This window comes from Carassius gibelio, chromosome B3, assembly GCF_023724105.1.
Source record: "Carassius gibelio isolate Cgi1373 ecotype wild population from Czech Republic chromosome B3, carGib1.2-hapl.c, whole genome shotgun sequence".
NCBI lineage: Eukaryota > Metazoa > Chordata > Actinopteri > Cypriniformes > Cyprinidae > Carassius > Carassius gibelio.
In genome coordinates, this window is record NC_068398.1 from 10923706 (window position 1) to 10944739 (window position 21034).

Genomic DNA, 21034 nt, shown 5'->3' on the forward strand with positions numbered 1-21034 from the left:
TGTTGCATGGCTTTGAGACACTGAGAAGTTGATTTGTTGATTCAGTTTTTCAATGCATGCTATATATGTTGTATTGAGATGTAAAACTGATCGTCAAACATGCCTTGAAAACTTCACTTGCCACAGAAAATCAAGGCCTGTGCATAAGCAAGTCCAGTAAACAAAAAGAGAGCTAGTTATGCTATAGAAAGGTAAGCTTGTTCTTGTTGCATTTATTTGGTTAAAAAAAATATTGTGAAATATTGCACTTTGAAATAACTGTTTGATTGTTTCAAATGTATTCCTGTGATGGTAAATCTGCGTTTTTTAGTATCAGTGTTATTGACCTCAAGCTTTTGAACTGTAGTGCACGAGTAATTGTGTTGTATGTGTGTGTTTCAGAGTTCAGTGACCTGTATTTGTTTTGGACTTTAGCTCAGGACCCGTGGTTGTGATCTCAGAGAATATCATTACCTGGATGCTGGATGCTTGAAGGCCGATCAGTGGAGCAAGGTGTGTGTTTGTGGGCACTGTTTCCTTTTTACTATGAAAGTGGTTTTACCTTTCTAACGCCTCGTGACAACTTCTGTCAACTATTGTCAGACTTTTTGATTTAGGCAGTCACTGTATTAGTGTATCCTGTGTAATCTTTTTATATATCTGCCACTTTTGAACAGTTTGTGTCCCTAAAGCAGTCCTGAGGTGTCGAGTTAGCATCTGGCCACACCGGCATCCACTTCGGCAAGTTTTAGAAGTGTTTTTAATGGGTTTTTTGTTTTGTTGTTGTCTTTCACATCGGACTGTGTTGTTTCACTTTGGTCCAATGTGTCGTTTCTCCTTGTTGCGAAGTTCACCTGTTGGGAAAACTTGGGCGAGTCTCGACTTTAAGCTTACCACCAGATAAACTGAAAAAGTCATCTGGGTTGTTGGTTCAGTGTGCAGTTCACAAAGAGCAAACTTGAAGCTGGATATACACTTGATATATTTCTTGAACATATGTCATAAACTATATGAAACTATCTTCCTAAACTATAATGTCCGCAGGTATATATGTAAAGAAAACAGAGATGATTTTGTTCAAAAATCAATAAGTCGGCCATCACTTTCCTGCTCTTCCTGTGTCTCACCCACCGTCGGCCAGCAGGGGGCAATGCTGTGAGGATACATTTCATTGGGTGAATGCTAAAGCAAGATTTCAGGTTGATTTATTGCTAATTAAATGGTTTTTACTGCATAAAAGTTCATTCATTTGATGCAAATGCAGAATAAAATGATGGTTCGAGATTAGATGAATGAAAGTTGCCGCATAGTTTGATAAGGCCACAAACAAAGAATCACAAACAAAACAGCTTTGCGACAAACACTACCACAGATGAGCAGAAATATCTCAGGCCTTAGCAGAAGCTGGGGGTGTTAGGTGTGTCTGAGAGTGATAGTGAGACTAACTTCCTCCTCATACGTACATTGGCCAACCTTCGCTTTAGAGGAAGAGAAGTGGCGCTGCGAGAGAAGAGAGAGCAGAGTTATCAAAACCCACACAGTCTTCATGTCCTGTGTCAGTGTTCGATGAAAGGTGATGGTTCTGACCGAATCATCTTCAGATGGGGTGGATGGACTAACTGCTGGATGACAACACGAACACGGTCTGTTGTGAGCTGCTGGTTCATCAGGAGAGGATGGAGGAGGCGGCAGAGACTGCACAGTTGAGGCAACCAAAGCTTCAGGGTGAGTTACATCAGATTTGGAGGACAGCTAGTTTTTGTTGTAGCCAGTTTAGCCACAGCTTTAAGATGCAAGCTATATGCGTATATCTGGCTTTTGTTCTCTTTCTTTGCATATGCGGGTTTGTGTTGCATGCAATGATCAGTGCATGATCAGAGCACTTCCTGTCTTGTCCATTTTGCCTTTGTACAAAAGTTACATGGTAAGGAAGTTTTCAAGTGTGGGGCATTTTGACAAATTGACAAAATTACCACATCTTGGGGTGACTTGTGACTACTTTTTACTACTTTTAAAAAGTTTATCATTTGGCGCTGTGTATTGGAATGATTATTTTAGAATTTTTTTTTTCGATCTAATTTCGTTTTTTAGTAACTTAGTATTATTATTTTTAAATGACAAGTTCTCTTAAAACATATAACTGGATTAAGTCCAGGATGTGGAAATAAACCTCAATAAACCCTCAGTGGGAGGAAGTCACATGCACTGGTTGCAAATCATTCGTGATAGATGTAGTGCTTCTTGTTTCAACCGCTTTAAGTGTCACATGTCATTTAACATTATCTCTTTGAAACAATTATCAGAATGAAAATTAAAACATTCGGTGTAACAACTAACAGCACAGCGTGTCAACTGGCAGCATAACCGCAGTGCCATCCATGACACGACTTTCACATCCGGTGGGTGACTTTTGTCAAACAAAATGGAGATGAAGAGAAAAATCTTATTCCATACATCTGAATTATTCTCTTCACCAGAAACAGGTCCTTATTGTCCCTGTAGCAGAGCATGTCACCAAACCTAGACAGGATGCGGTTGACCTAAATGGAGCATGTCAGAGAAAAAGAGAAAGAAAGATTGACTGTGACACTTTCTTTGTTAGTGCAGCATTAGTGTGGCACTTTGCATGTTCAGAACCACATTCACAGCATTGCAGATGTGCATTCAAAGATTCAGAGAGATCATGCGAAGTAAAAACTCAAATGGGTGAACTTCAGATAAGTAATTTACTAGCTTTATAATATGCATAAGCAAAAAGCTATTAATAGTATTGTGCAAATTAGTCTTACTCACTTTTGCTGATATATATCTTTACTGCATTTGTCAAATGTTTGTGTGAACTTCAGCAGTGCCACTTCCTTTCCTGATGTCAAATGCACATTTCATCAAGTCATTAATTGTTTTACCTCTACTTTTAAGTTCCAGTTCCTGCAAGTTTTCACTGAAAAGTTAATTTACTTTAACCTCAATCGACAACCTTTTAAACAAAGAAGTGTTGTCATACTTGAACTTGTTTTACATTACACTGTCTGTGTTACATGTATTACATTAAACTGACATTTCCTCATAATATCGAAACTATAACAAAGAAACTGATATGGATTCTCTTGGCAGTTACTGTAGAAAAAAGGCAGCTAAGAAAACGGTTAAAGACCACTTTCGGTTGAGGAATGAGTAGATATTACACAATATATGTTTGAGTGAATGACTTTCTCTTTAAACACCAAGATAAAAGTAAATTGACTAATAAATTGTCAATTCATAAATAATAATTTTTTTATTGTATAGTTAAAACGGGGTAAGAAAGAAAAATGGACATTTAGTGTTTTTAGGATTAATGGCATACAATTTCAGTTCGTAACAGTATTAATATGAATGTTTTTGTATTAATGTTAGTTATTGTATGTGTTTTCCTTGTATCATGGGGGTGGGATTAGCTAATAATGCCAATAACCCCAAAAATCATATTAAATAAATGTAATTCTTATATTATACACACCACTGGCAGATGTGTGCCAAACAGAAATTACCTGTACTTTCACCTGTACTTACATATATGATATGAACATAGAATTTTTGGTAACACTTTATTTTAAGGTGTCCTTATTACACGTATTACATGTACTTACTATTATATTTACAATTAATAACACATAATTACATGCAAGTAACCCTAAACCAAACCCTAAGCCTAACCCTAACCATATAGGAAGTACAGGTAGTTAATTAATTTTACTCAGTACTTAAATGTATAACTACCCCGTAACAAGGACACCTTAAAATAAAGTGTAACCGAATGTTATTTTAAAGTGTCCTTGTTATGCATGTTACATGTACTTACTTATAATAGCAATAAATTATGCATAATTGCATGCAGCTAACCTTAAACTGTTATTTTGCATTATTGACACACTGTTTTCCCAATTAATGTTGTTTAGTTGATTTGACACAATCTTTTTTTTGTTTAAAGTGCTATATAAATACAGGTGTCTTGACTTGACTTGACTTAAACCAAACCCTCAACCTAACCCTAAACCTATAGTAGCTACATGTAGTTAATTAATTTTACTCAAGATTCAAGATTTTTATTTGTCACATACATGGTTATATGGAGAGCAAATGAAAGCAGTGAAATGTAAGTCAGGTCTGCTCCATGGACAATTATTAAAGAACAAACACAAGAAAATTATACAAAATAATAAGATATGGAAAAAGTAAGATAAAAAAATAATAATAATAAAACAGAATGTGCAGGACAGTATAATGTAGACTTAATAAATATTAAGATGAGCAGGAATGTACAAAAGGAGAATGTGCAAACAGGTTGTACAGGGTATTTACATAGCAGCAATAAAGGTAAAAAAAAGTAAATAAATAAAAATGATAGAAATTGCTGTGTGCAAGAGTCAATGTCAGTATTTTCAGTATTTTACTGATAATTAAGTGGAGACATGAAGATGTTAAGAGACTGAGTTTGAGTTTAGGAGCCTGATGGCCTGGGGGAAGAAACTCCTCCTGAGTCTCTCGGTTTTTGCCATCAGGCTACGGAAGCGCTTAACAGATGGCAGCAAAGAGAAAAGATGGTTACTGGGGTGATTGGAGTCCTTGATAATTTTAACAGCTCTGCTTTTGCAGCGTTTGAGGTAAATGTCCTGCAGAGAGGGGAGAGCAGACCCTGAGATGCGCTCAGCTAAGCACACAACTCTCTGCAGGGCTTTTCAGTCTTGACTGGAGCTGTTCCCAGTACTTATATGTATAATTAACTCAGTACTTTTATGTGTAATTACACTGTAACAAGGACACCTTGAGAATAAAATGTAACCCACTTTCTTATAATCAGATTTTCATTTTAAAATATCACATGACCGGTCTTATTCTTCTGTTTCAGATGATGGTACCCCAGTCCGACGCTCAGAAACCAAGCGTTACAGTGAGATATTACGTGATTTTGACGCTAACTTGGATATGTCATTAACATGCTCGTACGTAGACCTTTACACTTTGGCATGAAATATCAGTCTTAAAAATAAAGGTTCCAACATTGTTTAATTTTTGCAGAGATGCCATAGAACAATAATTTTGGGTTCCTTAAAGAACCGTGTTGTCAAGAGTTCTTAAAATAACTGTTTATTTCTTACTTTAAAGCACATTTTAACAACCAAAATAATTGGTTTCTACTATAAAGAACCTTTTGTGAAATGGAACGATTCCATGGATGGTAAAGGTTCTTCATGGAACCTTGGAGGACGATAAAGAACCTTTATTTTCAAGAGCATGAAAATAGTTTGAATAAATGATAGATCGGCTCTGTGTGAACACTTCATTTTTAATATCTTTGTTTCGTTTGATTTGATTTCTCAGGACTGTGGATGAGCTGCTACAGGAAGCAGACTCACTGTCTTTAACAGACATTTCAGCAGACACCACACTGAACGCTGATCTAGATGATATTACAGTGAGACATGATTGATGAATTATTGTTCCCGCTCTTTTTCTTGGATACTCGCACTCCTGTTTCATGATACTTTTGGGTTCAACAGTCTCTTTCAAGCAATGTGGTTTACAGGGGATATTAAAAGCTGTGTGTTTTTCAGTGTGAAGATTTGGAGTCGCTGAAGAGCTGCCGTGAGGAGGAGGAGGAGGAAAAAGACGGAGCTGTAACCGGTAATTCTTTTTAAGATCATTATGTACGGGCGTTTGCTTGCCGGACATTTGGAGGAGGACTAACAGGGTGAAAGATAAATGAGATTTGCAACGAACAAGTTTGTTTGTACTCTCAAAAATATTAGAATGAATATCATGCATCCAGCCGAGTTCATGGTGGTTGATTGATTGATTCCACATGGTCTTATGTCCGTCATTTGAACATAGACAGAATTTACTGATATCTGAGAGAAGCAAAGCAAAGAGAGTGATTGATCAAGCCCGGTGGCATCACGTCATGCCAACAAACCTCTCTTCTTCAACCTGCACTGTTTACGTGTAATTAGCCACATGGACTAATTGCCCCACGCTAAAAAGATTAGCACCGGACGGGGGTTAGAGAGCAGATTAAAGTAGCAGACAGCTGCTCTCTGTTTTTCCTGCTGATCCGTCTCTGAAAACTGTAGAAAGATAGGATAGCATAGGATAGCATGTTATCTTAAGAACTATAATCTTTTTATAAAATTAGAGTAGTACATATGAACTTTAAATTATGAAGAAGAGAGTTGTAACCAAAGATAAAATTAGATTATTTTAATTAGGTGAGAGCTTTTCTGTATTGAATAGCTATATATTGACGTCAACTTCCTTGGCTGCTAGCTTGGTTAGATCTGCTTGTCCTGTGAGCATATACTGTAGCTGTTTGCTAGTTGAGATTAGGGATTACGTTAACACTCAAAGTTTAAATAAAGCATCCGCACAGTGACCTTCGAGATGATGATACCTTCACAAAGCACCTCACCTTCATTACTCACACTTGAGACAGACTGCAGTATCAACCGTATATTCTTAGCCTAGTTCAAACCCCCCACTGAGACCTGATCGGCCTAATGGACTGACAGAGACTTTTCATGAGTTCTCTGGATAAAACTGTGACTTTTTTGTCTTGTCTCCTGTTAAACATTATATTAAATTACATATATATTAAATTGTTTAATTGTTAATTAACAAATGGCTGGATTTACCAGCATGTGGTTTAATATCACAAAGAAGTTGACATAAATCCCAGTATCAAAAGAAAGAATAAGAAGAAATTGTTTTTCGTTACAAATCAAATAATATATCATAATTATTGTTTTGCATCATGTTTAGCATTCATGTTGCGGTAAAAATTTTTTGGGGGGGTCAGGGTTATTAGTATTAGATTAATTATGCGTCACGGTAATACGAATGAGTTTTTTTTTGCATCAGTGTAAAAAGAGAAGATTAAATATCACAGAAATGAAAATTCGAACCCCCCCCCCCCCCCCCCCCCATTACTGTAAAGAGAAAGAGATTTTTGTCATGGTAATGACAATGAGTTTTTTCGCATTATGGTAATGAGAATTGAATAAAATCGCATCATGGTAATTCAATTCTTTTTTATCACAGTTATAAGGATTCGTTTTTTTTTTGTTTTTTTTTTGCATCACAGTAATGAGAATGAGATTCCTCACATCACAGTAATGAGGAGGAGTTATTTTGACATTAAGGCAGTGACAATTAGTTTATTTCACATCACAATAAGAATGAGATTTTTCATGTTGCAGTAATGTTTTTTCTGGATCAGGGCTTTTAGTATAAAAAAATTAATTATGCGTCACGGTAAGGAGAATAAGATTTTTTTTTTTTTGCATCAGTAATTAGAATTCGATTTTTCACATAGGGTACAGGGATGAGTTTTTTTGCCTCAGTGTAACATAATTAGATGAATTATGGATCATGGGAGAATTAGATATTTTTGCATCATGTTAATTTGAATGAGAGGTTTTCATCTCGTAATAAGAATGAGATATTTTTGCATCGTGGTAATTTGAATGAGATATTTTTGCATCACGGTAATGAGAATGAGATTTTTTAACAGTAGGTTAATGACAATGAGCATTTTTTTTTTACATCACAGTAATAACGTTTTTTTTTCACTTTATGATATTGAGAGGGAGATTTTTTTTTACATCAGTAATGACAATAAGATTATTTTCACATAAATGATAATTAGATCTTTTAATGCATCACAATAATACTAATAATGTTATTGTTTTGCAATATCACAATAAGAATGTTTTACAACTCTTTAAATTGTTTATGCAATATATAACTATCAGAAAAGCAAAAAGAGAGAAAGATTGTTAAGCAGAGCATTACGTAATAATACCGATATCCTTATATCAGGAGGTCAACCCCACCCTAATCTACAGGCCTTTACTCTACAGTCTGCTACTGTCCTGGATTAGTTCCCCTCCCCTCCTTGCCAAATGTACACAGACATACAAATGCATTAACATGAGACAGGAAATATGGCAGGATAGAAGTTGGAAAGAGACACTCCAACACCAATTGGAGGGATGATGGAGAAAATCCATGTTTTTAGTTCTGATGTTTTGATCAGATTTTTAGCATTTAATGGACAGGGAGGAGACAGCAGACAGAGGGAGGGTGAACTGCCTCGGTCTCCGTGAAATCCTCACACACTCACTGCTGAGCCCTAAAGCCTCATGGACACTACCAGGCGAGCTCAGGAGTTCCCTATACACAAATCTTGCATGGATATTGAATTACCAGTCTGGAATATTGTGGTGGAGAGTCGCAGGGATTTTACTTTTCCTTTGGATTATTACACAGGTTATGATTAAGTGCTTGTTTACGACATCTTTAAAAGACATTTGGAGAATAATGGATTACTGTGTCGTTTTTAACGATTAAGTTGCTTTTTTTTCAACACTTTTTGTTGTGATTCCAATTTTGGGCATGTACCGCAACTCGGAGGTTTCCAAAGCTTTGCCTTTACTTCCTTTGAAGATACAAGAGATTTATCCTGTATAGTAACAGCCGACAGGATCGTTAAAGCTGGTTGAGGACAAGCTTCTTCCAGTCCCGAGCTGGGTTTAGCATACAGAGTAAGGCATGCACACAGTCCGTTGATGCTGATGTATTCCCCCTCAGCCCAGGATGCCGACCTGACCCTGTGTCGCTGCGAGGGTGGCGTGGAGCTCGCCCTGCAGTATGCCAAAATGTGGTGCCGTTATGCCAAAGACCTGCTGACCTGGATGGACAAAAGAATCAGCCTGGGTGAGTGTTTTAAATTGAGTCATTGTCAAATAGCCACAGGAACACATCCACTAATTGTCTAACACTAACTTGTGTTTTCATTGTGCATTGTGCAAACATTATGTTTACGTTAGATTTATTTGCCAGTAATTATAGATGCTGAAAGACTTGTTCCTGGAAACAGAATAAGAGTCTAAATTTGGATCTCTGTGAGAATAAGAGTTGTACTAAACAACACCTTTAATAGGATGAAGTAACCTTTAACACGTCATCCCTCACAGCGCCATCTGGTGGAAGGTTACTGATAGGTAACTAAAATTGTCTAATGCTTTACACCAGTACAGAGAAAAAAAACTACTAGACAATTTTTAGGGCCACAACAGGAGAATGAAGCGGTTTTATGTGTCCACATAAAAGCCAGTTATAACCTGTAGCTGAAATAATGTATATGTTTGCTATAACCTACTGTACAGTGTGATTTATAAGCAAAGTAAAAAAGAGATGCTACTCAAGCTTAAAATATGAAACAGAGCCAAGGCTATACGTGTCAATAATAATGAATGACCAGAACAGGAAAAGCATAAAGTACATTACCACTGTAAAACATGAGTCGGTGTGGTATTCCTGGAATCAGTGATGATGAATATCCTATTTTCCATTGAGCTGTAATGCTAATGGGTTATTGGCCGATACAGTTGTGTCAACTAATATCCGCTCACAGTTATATTGATGTTTTGAAACACTCTGGTCTGTGTACATCGATACAGATGCAAACTATTTCTACCGGTCAATCGTATTTTCCATTCACCTCTTTCTTCTGGCATTATGATTTGATGTGTTATGTGATTGTGACAATCATGTTGTTTGTTTACAGAGCAAGAGTTTGCAAAGAGTATTATGAGAGCAGCTGATGCAGCCAAGTCATGTGTTGCTCAACAGGTAAAAAGAGTTTCTTTAGCTATTTAGCAACTCTTTTAAAACACATTTCGTACTCTAATTAGTTTATTACTTTTTCTACCAACAATACTATGCAGTATATTTACATGCATGCAGGAGAATTTTATTTTATTTTCATTTTTTATAGAAAGGCATGAACATTTGCACAACGTTACATGTGACGGAAACTATAGTGGCAAAAAATAACATTTAACCACTGTCTGGAATAAAATAGCTGACTCTGAGGCTGATTTTAAAGTTAGTATTTTATGTGCAGTAAATACAATTAAATTATATTTTGTTTGTGGAAAGGCACTTCTCAGTTTTGAGATTTTAGGCTATTTTTCTTTGACTTTTTTGAAGAATAAACCTGGCTTTATCCAATCTTTAGTTTTCTGAAGGTATGTTATGGAAACATATGTAAATTAGTGTGCGTTTAATTGGATAATGCCTTATTTGCATATTTAAACATGACATTTCAGAAAACCTGCGAAACAAGACGATTGACATTTACGTTGATTTCTTCACGTCGTATTTCATTTATTCCAAGCACTTCACTGACACCGTTGTCTCTTTGGGTAAACATTATTATGAAGAAATTGTCATGGAAAAGACACTACAACTACAGTAGCAGTCATCATTAAAAATATGCACAACATCATTTTAGTATTAATAAACATTGAAAAGTTTTAGAATTTTATTTCATACTTCGTTTAGATCACCATAACTTTAAACGTACAATAACTCACATTTTTTTTTTTTTTTTTTTTTTTTGTATTATTGATTTTTAAACTTTAGGATTTTCACTGAAAAGAAAATGTAAACGCAAAGAGGATTGCTAATAAATAAATGATAATAAATAATAGACAGCAAGAAAGAAATCAAAGTTAAGAGACCTTAATGTGACTGTCACGTAACTAAAAGAGAATGCAATTCAAGAAACCCTTGTACCCCTGAACAAACACCGTAATGTAATTGTTCTGTTGTCCTGTTGTGTAAAGAACGAATCGTTTGCTGTCGGCCTTAATGCATGTGTTTGACACACTCCACAGGACATGATGCCCCTGCAGAACATCTACACACAGGCGCTGGAACATGATATCAAAAGCAGCACATCAGCCAAACAAACAGCTGAACTCATTCAACAGCGCTGCTACCAGGTGCTCCGTCCATCCTAACATTAATCTTTATATCAAATGCAAGAAATCTGAAACATAACATCTAACTTGAAGGATCTCTCCCACAGGCTCTCTCGGCCAAGAGGAACGAAATCGACAAGTGGCGACGGGAATTCAAAGAGCAGTGGTCTAAAGAGCAGAAGAGGATGGTCAGTGGTTGATAATGTATGTGTGTTTGACGTGGTCCGCTTTTCCAGTAATCTGACTGATAACGTTATGTGCATTAGAACGATGCAGTGTCTGCGCTGAAGAGAGCGAGACAGCAATACATGCAGCGCTGTGAGGAGCTGGAGAAGGCCAAAGCCATGACGGCCAAAGCTGAAGAGGAGACGACGGCGGGCTACAAAACCCTGGACAAGAGGAGGAAGTCCAGAGATGACGCCCAAACGAAGGTCATCTTGAAGATATGGCTCGTTCTTATCATTTCACACCAACACAAAACTACAAAAACAATAGGCTTTCTCGATTACATTGCTGGCTCGTTATCATGCAACCTTAACATTTCATATTTCACTATTTCTTCAAGTAACCGAACATGTAAATGTGATGTTTTATCACTATGCTTTGTAACTGTGCAGGTTACAGAGACTGAGATGCTGTACAGGCAGTGTGTGTGCGAAGCGAACAACCATCAGAAAGAGCTGGAGAAGGTGAAGCGCACCATCATTGTCCACATACGCAAGCTCATCTGTCAAGGAGACACTGTGCTAAAAGAGGTTGGTTCACCTTAAAATTAAAAGTAATCATCTACTATAGGGAGTGTTTTTTTTTTCCACTGTTAAGTAACCATCCAGAATACATGAGCAACCATAGAAACTGTCTTTGTCTTATTCTTCTGTCAGGCAACGGTGAACATGTTTTATTACCAGCGGCAGCAGACTGAGGCCGTTCCTGTGGGTTACCAGAACTTAGAGCTGACCTGCAGGCCCTGTGATCCAGGTGTACCCTACCTGCAGTACATCCTGGGAAAGCACCTGCCCGAACAACCTCGCCAGAACTTCACATTTCAGGAATTCATGCCCCAAAACAAGAGGTAAGGACTGGAGGACACACAAGTCTGACTTGCAAGTTGCAGGTAGTCCGTAAGATGTTTCCTTTTTTTAAAGAAATTAGTGTTTTCATTAAGAAAGGAAGCATTCGATTAATCAAAAGTGACAGTAAAGACAAGATTGAATTTGATTCAAACAATAAACGATTCTATTCCTCAAAGAATCCTGAAAGAAATGTGTAAGGTTCCCCCTTCTAATGAACATGTTGGACTACTTTAGTCATTTCCATTAGTACAAATCTTAATGTTTAAGCATATAATGATATTCCATGGAATTGTGTGCTTCTAATTTCAATAGCAACAGTTTGGACAGGACCCTTTTCTATTCCTACATGATATTGCCTCTGTGTATAAGACAAGGTTCAAAAAGAAATGATAGATTGAGTCATTGTGGAAGAACTTGACTGGTCTGCAGAAAGCAGCTGAACACCTCTTTAAATGCTGTGATTTTAAATGCAGTCCTTGAGCTGGAAACCCTTCACCAAACACCAATGACTTGTACATATGGGTACAGTCAGATCATTTTTTCAACACATTAATTATGTTTCCGTGTTTGCTGCCTGTATCTTTTTCTGTTCTAGATAAAGGGGGTTGAATACTTTTGTCCATATAGCGTATGTACAAGTCATTGGTGTTTGGTGATTGGGTTTTCAACTCAAGGTCTGCATTTAAAGTCACAGCATTAAGATTTGAGGTCAAACCAGTTAATTAGAATGAGGGTCCCAGTACTTTTGGCAATATAGTGTATTATATAACATAACTGAAGGCAAGCTTTCAAGAAACCAGGAAAAATACCTGGGTTAAAACCAAGGTACTTCAATTATGTCATTGTCCAAAAAGCCAAAACATATATTTGTTTATTGTTTGTGTTTTATCTTTTTTTTTTTCTTTCTTTCTTTCTTTTTTTTTCTTTGTTTTTCATTGTAACAGACATCAGCTTCACTTTCATAACTGCATGAATCTCGGTTGTTAAAGCCCAGTGGAGCTTATTGTGAACAGAACTGAATTGCCTGAATTCACTTTAAATGCAACCACATCATTCGAGTTGGATTTTTGTATATTTCACAGATCCCCACCAGCAGGTCGACGTAAACAAAGCAACGCTCCAAGTTACCAACTAGACTCATATGTGCTACCAGAGGAACTGAAACACAGCAGCAGTTTAGTAGATGGACGTACGTCTCCTCTCACACATCCTCTAATACTGTATGTAATTCATCCAGATGAAGTGCACTTGAACATTTTCATATGATTTATTGATGTACAGGACGTCCCGGTCACAGCGACAGAGACAGCACTGGAGGAAGTCTTGAATCACTGTCCAGTCCAGGTAGGGAAGATCTATTGTAACTTATGCAGTCACTGTCCCATCTATGAATAGGTTAGTCATATGTCTCCTCTCTGAAGCTTATGGGAACCGGAAGCTGCCCAAGGCCTCCTCCACGGGAACCATGTCTTCAGATGATCTTGATGAGAAAGACGCTCTGCAAGAAGCAGGTATGGGATGCTTTTCATCATTTACACTTTCTGCATTTTTATGGCTGACGATGCCGTTGTTGACCCTTCTTCATGTGCGTGCAGAGAGCGAAGAGGGTTTGTCTGACAGCAACGGAATGACATGCAAACCACGAAATGCATCACGAGCCGCGCTGACCCACAGACTCAAAAAAATGAAGAGCAAGATGGTCAAGTGTAAGCAATGTGACAATTACATCCTGGTCAACGGGATCGAGTGTGAAGAGGTGAGTTTTTTGGTTAAATATCTAAGCAGTGAACTGAAGACAATACAAAGACATTAGACGTAATTATGAAATTATAAAAAATAATTCTGCAGTGGGTCATAAAAAAGCACTCTAAATTTCAACTAATTGCTTTTAATATTATATTGGAATATACAATAACATAACAAAATATAATACATTTTGATTAAATAGTAAAAAACATAGTTATGTTTCTGAAACCATTAGATTCAGTTTGCTTTTAAATATATTATAAAGTACGCTAAGATCTACTTTATTTCAAATGAAACTACAGTACAATATAGATTTGAATATACAATATAGATAGATTGCAAGTCTTTGTTATAAAATACTATATATTTGCGGTAGTTCAGAAGCTATGCCATATTTAAAATACATTTATTAATATTAAGTATACTTTAATTAACATGTTAATTGACATATCACTTAAGACTCACTGATATAAAAGTGTAATTAAACTTTATTCATTGTATTTCTTTATTGCACAATGCCCAGTTCTTAATATTATGGCTAAAAAGTGCTTTAATATCACTATTAATAAGGATTGTATGATCTTTGTATAATATCAGTCAAGATATTTAAAGTGTACCTGAAGTATACTTGCAGTAGTTCCACGTTAGCACAATCAAATATACTTTATTATGTCTGTAGTTGGACATTAGCACTACTTTCCCACAGTGTGCACAAAAGGCATTCATTACAAAATGAGTTTTTCCAATTAACCAGTTCAGTTTACCAAGAATACAATTGCATGGTATTTTTATTAAGCACCTAAATATGTAAATGTATTTGTAGTATACTTAGCACAAAATAAATGTATTTTGAATATATATATATATATATATATATATATATATATATATATATATATATATATATATATATATATATGCAAATATGTGTTGGGGTTGTTTTTAAGTTTACTAAGCAGTGATTTATGGGGGTGGGAGAGGTCACTTGGGTGAATTATGGGTAGTGTAGTCAAAAATCAGGATAAATTACATTTGAAACTAAAGATCTTGAAATCTTGACCTTTCTACAGAATCACATCATTAAGTAACCATCTCTGAACTAACGGCGGGTCCATTGACAGAGTTTTTTTGTTTTCTAAATTGTCCTGTTTTTCTATATAGAAAATAAATGTTATTTTTACTTGGGGAACCCCAATACCGTGCTCTACTGTTTAGACATTTAACCTCAGTTTACTTCTGGTGATGTGCTATAAGTAGCTGGATATAACTAAGCGGCTAAAAGACTAGTTCATAAAAGAAAAGAGCCAGTCCTTATTTCACTGTGCACTGGACTGACAGTTGCTCCTCTCTTGTCAGTGTGGCCTGGCAGTCCACAGGAAGTGCCTGGAGGTGTGCCAGATGGAGTGCGAGTACAGGAGAGGCTTCATCTTTGGGATGGAGTTCTCCCTGCTGCCCAGAGAGAGCCCAGACTCGGTGCCCTTCGTTGTCCTGCGCTGCACAGAAGAGATTGAGAGCAGGGCTCTCGAAGTCCAGGTAGGAAGTGGAGCTCAGTACATGGATCTTGTGATGCTATGAAGAGATAACGGTGCTCGATAAAGCCACAATGAAATGAAAGTAGAGACTGATTATCAAAAAAGATGTAGGACGGGACTTGGTTCTGTGCATTGTTGATATATGGCTGTTACAGAGGTGGGTTTAATCAGACAGTTATGACATCCCAAAAAAAATATGATCTATCTCATGCAGTTTGAAAATAAATGAATTGTAATTTCTGGCCGACAAACTAGTGATTTATAGTTTGTAGTGTGGCTTGTCGTGGAGGGATGTGTTATTACATTTCTAAGTAATTATATTTACAGTTATTTACAGTAGACTACGAATTCCATAGAATTAAAGTCTGGTAATGTGTGATCCTTAGTCATTTAGTGTATGATTTAATATTTCTCCTCTGTAAAAATTGACAAAGTCACTTAGTGTTTTAAAATCTGTCACTACTTTAAAAGTTGTGTAGTGTGCAGAGCAGTTGCAGACCTCTCCGAATATTTAGTAACCCTAGCATCATGACGCGTGGGGAAACACCACTTGCGCTTTCTTCAGACAATGCAATAATCTAGTTGTCTTCAGTGTCTTGTTGTTTCCTCTGTATCTAGGGAGTTTACCGAATCAGTGGATCCAAACCTCGCATTCTGAAGTTATGTCAGGCTTTCGAAATCCAGAAAGACCAAGTTGACCTCGGTGACCTCTCGCCACATGACATCACCTCCGTACTGAAGCATTTCTTCAAAGAGGTAAACACACACACACATACCCACACGAAAACAACAATCTAGACTCTAATAACTTTCTCATTACCTAAAAAAAAAACAAGGCTGTAACCATGTCTTAAACATTTAAATGATTCAGTATGATTCAGACCAGTTACATGATGCATATATTGTAATACTGGGGGGGGGGCAATTTGGCCATTTCTGTTTAGTTGGGAGCTTGTCCTCAATGTCTATTGGGGTTACGACCCTACTTAAAGTATATAACGCAACACCCCGTCTTCCTCTTTCACAGCTTCCAGAGCCCCTACTCACCTTTGACCTTTACAACGACTTCATCAATGTGGGTAAGGAGATTCAGAGGCTTAGTGAAAAGGACAATGCAGCCGAGTCTCCTGGGATTGTGACGAGTATTGTGGTCCGACTCCGAGAGCTCATCGGACGACTGCCTCTGTGTAACTACAACACTGTGCAGCACATGATGGCCCACTTGAACAGGTGTGTGGATTCACATCACAGTGTTTTCTAGGGCACATTTCTTAATATTTAGCTCACTTTTTCAAATCTCTTCACAGCTAACTTGAAGCCAGTTTGGCACAGTAGTAGATTTGACATCCAAAATGTACGAAAATTTGCTAAATATGTGTGTGTCTCATATCAGTTCATGCTTTTGAACGTTAGTGAAGATCAAGCTACGCAATATCGCGTCATAATCGCATGCGGTTATGAATGCGATATTGCGTAGCTTGTCAGCGAACTACGACTTGTTGCCGCTCCATTTGAAAGCAGGTGATGGATATTTAGTTTAAGTATATGCCAAAGCAATGGTAAATGAACAGTTAAGCCCATCTGGACTGCTGTTGTGCTTATTGTGTGTTTTTGAAAAGTAACCCAAGTATTGAGAAATGGGCCCTAGCAAGTGTGTAAATAAAACATTGTAAATCTGCCACTTTTTAAAATAAACAAGTTCAGTAGTACTCTAGACCTGGGAACACTTATTCACTATTAACTATGACTTTTCCCTCAAAAAATTCCTAATTTGCTGCGTATCAATAGTTACTACGGTAGTTACAGTGATGTAGAATAAGGTCGTGTAGAAGAAGACATTATTATGTGCTTAATTAGTATTAATAAATGGCTAATATTGTTCCCTACTAACACATCACTTTCTTCTCTTCAGGGTTGCAGAACATTTCGAGGACAACAAGATGTCTCCAGGAAACCTGGGCATTGTGTTTGGCCCCACTCTCCTGCGGCCCCTGGTGTCAGGAGACGTCTCGATGATCGCTCTGCTGGAAACCAGCTATCAGGCTCTTCTCGTGGAGTTCATGATCTCACACTATGACCACATCTTCGGTCCCACAACAAGATCCAGCACCCCTCCTCCACCGCCTCCCACCGCACCCCTCCCAGACACCCCTCCCAGAGCCTCATGTCCCATGTCTCCTGTCGACAGTTCCTCTCAGGACCCTGCGGCCGGGGGCAGGGAACGTCCACGCTCTCTGGAGGTAGGCAATAAGTACTTGACTTCACTCAATCGCAGGCCGTGCTATAAGCTAGTTGTTGTCATGATGATGCTAAAAGCTCACCTCAGGTGGACGTGCTCGTGCCAGTTGATCTGCTTGAGCCTGTCTTGCACCGCTTGGGCCTTAATTGTCCCGCCGCGCCCGTGGAAAGACCTGGAGGGATTAAACGCTTATTGTGTGAAGATGACTTTTGCTTGCCTGTGTGCTTGTGCTTATGTCAGAGCCTTACCCCTGCTGCACTCTGCTTTAGCTCCTCACCGAGTTGTTGACTTAAGGAAAATCTGGAGGATGCTAATAGTTGTGCTATTAGACAAGTCTTCTCTCACTGAAACAGTTTAACCATCGAAGTATTACTCATTAGCGAGAACCAGAAGTTCAGAAGGTCAACGTTTTCCACACGCTAAGATTGTTTAGTTGTTAGCTGCTGATACGTTTCTCACAAATAGCATAGAACTGAACCAGCATGTTTGATCAACATTGACCTACATATAATACATTTTTATACAAGAATTCTAAAACTGTAAAACTGACATAAGTTTACCATTCACAAAAGATAAATGAATGAAGTCTCAACCGAAACTGCATTTATTTGATCAAAAATACAGTAAAATCAGTAATATTGTGAAATATTATTGCAGTTTAAAACGACCGTATTCTAAATGAATATGATTTAAAATGTAATTCATTACTATGAAGACAAAGCTGAATTTTCAGCATCATGACTCCAGTCTTCAGTGTCACGTACTAATATGCTGACTTGCTGCTCAACAAACATTTATTATTATTATCAATGTTGCAAAAGTTGTGATGCTTGATATTTTTGTTTTTGGAAAACATGATACATTTTTGAATTCTCTGATTTTTCAGTGAATAGAAAACGCAAATGAAAAGAATTCATTTGAAATATATATATACACATCATAAGTGTCTTTACAGTCACTTTTAATGAATTAAATGCATCCTTTAAAAAAAAAAAAAAAAAAATCATACTCACCCCAAACTTTTAAATGATAATGTATGGAACCAGTTTAAACAAGAAATTTTAAATTCACTGAGACTTTATTTTCAAAACAACACTAAAATATTAACAAATTATAACATTACAGTCATTTAAAAATCTAAATGATCGTTCTGCCTTATTGGCTCTCAAGTCAACGGATATTCAGATTTGTTATCATTTTAACAGAATCGCACAATCAAGAGAGAATCAAGTGAGGGTTATATTTCTGACAAGTCATCATCCAATGAAGCAATGGACCAGCTGAGCCCAGAAGCCATTGAGAGAGCAGGTAGGCGAGCTTTAAAAGACACTGATGTTTAATATCAGCTGGCTGCTTGCACAAACTATTTGCTGTGTTTTTTGTAGCTTTGCCAATAAATTCCTTCCTGCTGTCATAAGCAAATCAGTTTCAGTCAAACTCTTGACTACTAAAAGATGCTTGATGCTTGTTTTCTGTCTAAATGTGTGACGTTTTTCAAAAGCATTTTGATTATATAAATATATATTTGATTATATAAAATCTTTAATTATGTTAATAAATGTGTGTTTTTTTCATCTGCATCTCTTCTAGTCCTGGCTATGAGGGCGACAGCATCTCCTCAGGTGCATTTGGAGCAGGCTGCAGAAAGTCAATTACAAACTCAGTCGAGGGCTCACTTCAGCAGGCAGCCAGTGAAGTACCACAGGCAGGGTTCGGCAGGGGCGCAATTACGAAAAGCAGACTCTCAGTCACGGGACGAGGACAGTTCTGGGAGCAGGGAAGGACTTGTGTCGAGGAGCGCAGACAGCAGTCGCAGCTCCTCTCCTGAGCCCCAGACCCCAATAGAAACTCACTGCCGATTACACGAGACCCCCGTCCTGCAGAATAAGACTGGATACACCCCTGAGAGTCAGACTGCACCTCATGCAGCGGTAAAACGGATTGTATCAGATGAGGGGGTTAAAGCTGGAGCGTCTCCGTTTAAAGAACATGTGGAACAAATGGGAAAACGAAATACTAACCAATCAAACAACACCCTGGGGGGGAGAGAGCGCCTGATCCGATCCTTGAGGAGGCGTCCCACGGAGGAGAAAACAGCCCAAATGTTTCTGTCCGGACTGAAGCTTAAACGCAGAGATTCAGGGAAGGCCGAGCAGCTCCATTTTGTTTGACAGTGACTTAACTTCTGGGGTTCCTTAAATTCGCAGGAATACGTCCCATTTTGGTCTGTAAAGTATTTTTAGTACAAGGGTCCATTTTTAGTTTCCCTGCTTTGATGCACATGACGTACGGTGCAGTTAAATCACAGCACAGATGGTAGTTCCCTCTCTGACTAGATATTTGGCACAGATTTACCTGTGTTTATTTGAGATGCATAGACTGCCTGTCTTGTATAGATGTGTGATGCTGAATCACCAGTCCTTTGGGGATGAGTATGCAATATATGGAAACAAACAACAACAAAAACTGTCTATTTACTGTTTTCGGAATCTTTAAAACCACTTTATTTCTAGTGTGTTTACATCATTAACTAACAACACATCTTTGTTTTCAGCATTTTAGATTTTATTAACCCAGGTGAAAAAAAAAAGTACACTTCCACAATGTATTTAAAGTGCTCTATTTCCACGCACTAAGTTTGTACTTAATATAAAAATGATTCTTTTGTACTTCTTAAGATATACTTAAGATCATCTAAGTGTAGCCTACCCAACTGTGTCTGTTTTGGGACGGCACGAATATGAACTAAAATGCACTTCTAACATTTAGTTACCACTTGTAGTACACTTGAGTGTACAGTGGAACATATGTTCAAGTGGTAACTAAATATATATTTTAAATACAGAGATAGTATGTTTAAAGTGCATGTTAGTTCATATTCATGGTGTAATAATAATAATAAATGTGTAATCCAGTTATCCCAATTTTACATTTAAATTTACATCCAAATAACATTAATAACTGGACACTGAGGAGTCATTGAAGAGAAAATCACACAGTGAGCCGTTATTATTAGACACATCCGGGCCTAATGTCACATGCTAATTGTTAGTCTTCCTCGTTTATTATTTCATATAACTCTAGCTCGGGGTTTCTCAGCCCTCGAGGTCCACTTTCAGTTTAGCTTCAACCTTGATCAAATTCAACTGCTTGTAACTTTCTAGTGATCCTGCAGACCTCGATTAGCTTGCTTCATTTCTGTTTAATTGGGGAGATAAACTAAAAGTGCCATCATGTTAAGTGGCAGGATTTGTCCACTAGATGGCAGACGCGATGCGCATTGCATTTGACTACAGTTTCGACTTAGAACCTTTTGGCTCTTAATTGGGCATATTAATTACTTCAAAAATGACCTGAACGTCCATATCAGGCATGGTTTTGTCAGCAGACCTGTATAAAGTAAGTATTATTTCACTGTAGCTCTTGATACGGCTATATTAGCTACAAATTCATACTATATATATATCTGTGTTTCGAAATATACGTTTATATAGGCTATTGTTTGAATATAGACATTTGATTTTGTAGGTTATTTTACCTAACACACATCATCCTGAAAGGTGTCTGATTTCAGCTGTGCAGAAATGACACGTTCCTCATTTGCTTGTTTCATAAAAAAAAACAATATAACCCTCGTTCACAATGTCTTTCATCTTCAGA

The 21034-nt window shown here is 37.4% G+C and overlaps 1 protein-coding gene across 1 annotated transcript; it reads left to right on the top strand.

The window, feature by feature from the left end:
• The first annotated feature begins 1435 nt into the window (after positions 1 to 1435).
• On the top strand, positions 1436 to 20976 carry gmip (GEM interacting protein). The gene is made up of 21 exons (XM_052550349.1): positions 1436 to 1704; positions 4868 to 4961; positions 5341 to 5434; positions 5574 to 5643; positions 8605 to 8730; positions 9584 to 9648; positions 10698 to 10805; positions 10892 to 10972; positions 11051 to 11215; positions 11402 to 11539; positions 11666 to 11856; positions 12940 to 13046; positions 13139 to 13201; positions 13279 to 13368; positions 13453 to 13613; positions 14960 to 15136; positions 15754 to 15891; positions 16163 to 16365; positions 17048 to 17375; positions 18580 to 18682; positions 18965 to 20976. Exons 1-21 carry the CDS (start codon positions 1656 to 1658, stop codon positions 19543 to 19545), a joined length of 3132 nt encoding a protein of 1043 aa, XP_052406309.1. The 5' UTR covers positions 1436 to 1655; the 3' UTR covers positions 19546 to 20976.
• Positions 20977 to 21034: the final 58 nt, after the last annotated feature.

Bases quoted from the DNA above. Each gene is read 5' to 3' on its own strand.
- gmip (XM_052550349.1), top strand. From the start codon at position 1,656: ATGGAGGAGGCGGCAGAGACTGCACAGTTGAGGCAACCAAAGCTTCAG. The intron at 11,540-11,665 runs GTTGGTTCACCT...TTCTTCTGTCAG, and splicing joins GAGACACTGTGCTAAAAGAG to GCAACGGTGAACATGTTTTA. The intron at 18,683-18,964 runs GTAGGCGAGCTT...CATCTCTTCTAG, and splicing joins AGAAGCCATTGAGAGAGCAG to TCCTGGCTATGAGGGCGACA.